The 3,518-nt window shown below is 35.6% G+C and overlaps 1 protein-coding gene across 1 annotated transcript in view; it reads left to right on the top strand.

Annotated features, from left to right (window-relative positions):
* LOC127985555 (SLAM family member 5-like) overlaps positions 1-3,145 on the top strand; it is a 7,009-nt gene extending 3,864 nt beyond the window's left edge. Inside the window, exons 2-4 of the mRNA XM_052587607.1 lie at positions 71-476; positions 661-951; positions 2,098-3,145. Of these exons, the coding sequence (XP_052443567.1) occupies positions 71-476; positions 661-951; positions 2,098-2,222 (822 nt within the window). The 3' untranslated portion in view covers positions 2,223-3,145. The remainder of the gene's footprint in view (positions 1-70; positions 477-660; positions 952-2,097) is intronic.
* Positions 3,146-3,518: the final 373 nt, after the last annotated feature.

The raw sequence follows: 3,518 nt of genomic DNA on the forward strand, positions 1-3,518 counted from the left end.
CTTGAACTTGTGTAACTTTACTCTTGTATTTTACTGCACAGCTGATAAAACACCATAACAATGAAATGAGTGTCTGTCTCTGCTGCTGTTCTTTAATACACATTTTACAAACGAAACAACAGAAATCTTAATCAGTGTTAAATCTGTTTATTCTCCAGGTGTGTTTAGTGACACAGTGTCAGTGACGGAGGGAGATTCAGTCACTCTAAACACTGATCTTACTGAAATACTTGAAGACGATGAGATAGTGTGGAAATATGGAGCTGAAAACTCTCTGATAGCTGAAATCAATAAAGCTGCTGGAGTCTTCTCCACATTTGATGTTCCTGACGGTAGATTCAGAGACAGACTGAAGCTGGACAGACAGACTGGATCTCTGACCATCACAAACATCACAACTCAACACACTGGAGAATATAAACTAGAGCTGCGTGGAGCAAAACTATCATCACAAATATATCATGTTTCTGTCTATGGTGAGCAGAGATCATTTGTATGCCCTTATATATTATTTTGTATTTTTTACATATTGAATTTTTAAAAACATTTCACACTCTCACACACACACTCGCTGTGAACACAAAACCATTTTTAAACACATCAAATGAAAAATAGCACTATTGATTAGATTTATCCAGACTTTTTCTCTCATGTTTTCAGCTCGTCTGCCTGTTCCTGTCATCTGCAGAGACTGTTCATCATCTTCATCTTCATCACAGCAGAATTGTTCACTGGTGTGTTCAGTGGTGAATGTGGGTCATGTGACTCTCTCCTGGTACAAAGGAAACAGTTTATTGTCCAGCATCAGTGTGTCTGATCTCAGCATCAGTCTCTCTCTACCTCTGGAGGTGGAATATCAGGAGAAAAACAGCTACAGCTGTGTGATCAACAATCCCATCACAAACCAGACCACACATCTGGACATCACTCAACTCTGTCAACCATGTTCAGGTACAGCAGAACTGATATTACTTGATGCTGGTGCTGATATTTAAGTTTATTGACTGAGCTGGGGCCCGTTCTTCGTACGTCGCTTATTACATCCGAGATCAAATGACACATCCAAGATGATATCATCGTGCTAATCCTGATCCGGCTAATTGGGTTCTTCGAACACACCTGTTGTGTATGATTAGTATCGCTGGATTGAGTTATCTGAGATAATTGCGCGTTCATGTGTTGTCTTAAAAGGGGATATGTATTGATACTCGAAACCATGATCAGCAGTGCAGCGATTGGCTGGTGGCAAGACGGCAACGTAATGACGTCATATAATTTAAAATGACACCCGACGAAAACCTTGACACATTTCTGGACTTTTATAAGGAAACAGCCAAGCAAACAAAACTACATAAATGTTATAATAGATACATTAAACAGATAATAGATACATGTTTTTATTTTATTAGAATTTTTCTCATGATTCCCAATTATTTAGATTCGCAATTTATAATAGTTGTGCAGTCTTTACATTTTTATTTCAATGTAGAAATTATCTATTCATTTAATTTTATATTGGGACAGATTTGTTACGTGACAGCATTAATGAAAGTTTCTTAAGGGTCAATATCATGTTATCTGCATCTCCTGCGCTCCATCAAGCCACTCTTATAATAGCAGTCATCACTCAAAATAATGCACAACTCTATTATCTGTATAGCATGTGTGTAAGACTCTAATACAATTATGAAGTAATAATTTTATGACAAATATTTCAGTGAGTAAAACTGGCTGTGTCTATAGTAGGCTGTTATCGACTACACGGCATTTTTATATTATTTTTTAAATATTTTTTTTAATGATTATTATTTTAAATGATTGATACTCTTGTAATAAAGTAGCGGTGGTAGCAGACATATTTTGAGTATCAGTTCTGGTTGAAAAGAAGCGATCTAATCCTGTTTACATGAAATAAGCCTGCTCCCGAGCAGGTTTAAGCTAACGGACCTGTTGCTATGACAGCAGCTCCGGGATGAGCTTCGAAGAACCAAACGATCCAAGATCATGCCAAATCGTCAACAATCAAATCCAGCTAACGGAGTTAGCGACGTACGAAGAACAGGCCCCTGATCTCAGTTTGATGTTTTTATTCCTCAGACTCTGTCCACTGTTGTGGTTTTACTGAAACTGTGATCCGATTGGTCCTCTCTGCTCTGGTGGGCGTGGCTTCAGCAGCTGTTCTGGTTTATGACATCAGATCCACAAGAGGAAGAAGGATCTGACAATCCTCAAATTCAAACTTTTTTTTCTTTACATTTGTTATGTTTTACTTTTTTAATATTAATGTATTAATTCTTCATTTATAATAATGTATTTAATCATATAATAATTTACATTAATCATTCTAGTCATTTCTATTCCTATTTCATAGATTCATTTATGGATTAGTCATTTATATTATTTATTGTTTAGCCATTGTTTAGTCTTGACTGTGTTTCAAGGACTGTCTTCACGAATAAGAGATATGAGGAATGTTTTGGTAAAACAATACGTTTTGAATTTGTGCTGCTCAGACGAAGTCTAAGCATTGAAACATACACAATTAAGACTATTCAATAAACTCTTCTTCTTTTATCATCACTCCATCTCCGGCTCTTCTCTGGGTTTTTCTTCAGTCAACTTCTTGGCTGACAGAAGACTGTTAATAGACTTATTTTTAACAGGTCTTTGGTATTCGATATTACTGTTCCCAGACAACAGGGACAGGGGATCTGGCATCTGGGGCTGGATCTGGATTATCTGGTATGGAGGCATGATCTAACAGTATGGATATATATCCAATAGAATTATTAATTTCTTTTAGTTTTACTAAATTTCCAAAGATGTTAAATACCAGTTTTTGCCTTACTGTTTTGGTGTATTGAGTGAAGTAATTTAAAACAATTTTAGATAAGGCAGCGACATGACATAAAATGTGAAAAGGATTCCCTGATAAGGTGTTTTTTTGTTGTTTGTTTTGCTTCAGACTACTGTAGTGATTCTGAACTGTTGCACTGAAACAGTCCATTGTACTACATCGCCTTATAATTAACTTTTTCACTATTTGATTTTTTGAATGAACTATTTTTATGCTGTAAATGTGTTGATATTTAACCACCATTCAAATGTATTCTCACTCCCTTGCAGCTACAATATAGACCTATGCAACTATGGTTAATAAATGTAAATATTCATTTTTCAATTTCAATTATGTTGTGAATTATTAGTGTTACGAATATTAGATTTGTATTTCCTTGGTTGCTATACGTACAATTATGAAACAAAATGAAAATAGGTTAAAGCCTTTTATAAGCTTATGGGGCTGTCACGTGATGAAGGAACAACTCAAACCCAAAGTAAGTAGTAGTAGACGTTAGGGAAGTAACACGTAACATTTTAATTATACCTTGATAAAATTAACTAAATGACTCCAAAAAAGATTCGTTTATTTTGCTGAACGAGAGTCAAAGGTCCGAGTCGGTAAAATTACCCGAACTTCCCATCACTAGTTGAGGCTCCAAGTGAACCATACCATTACC

This window comes from Carassius gibelio, chromosome B21, assembly GCF_023724105.1.
Source record: "Carassius gibelio isolate Cgi1373 ecotype wild population from Czech Republic chromosome B21, carGib1.2-hapl.c, whole genome shotgun sequence".
NCBI classification, from domain to species: domain Eukaryota; kingdom Metazoa; phylum Chordata; class Actinopteri; order Cypriniformes; family Cyprinidae; genus Carassius; species Carassius gibelio.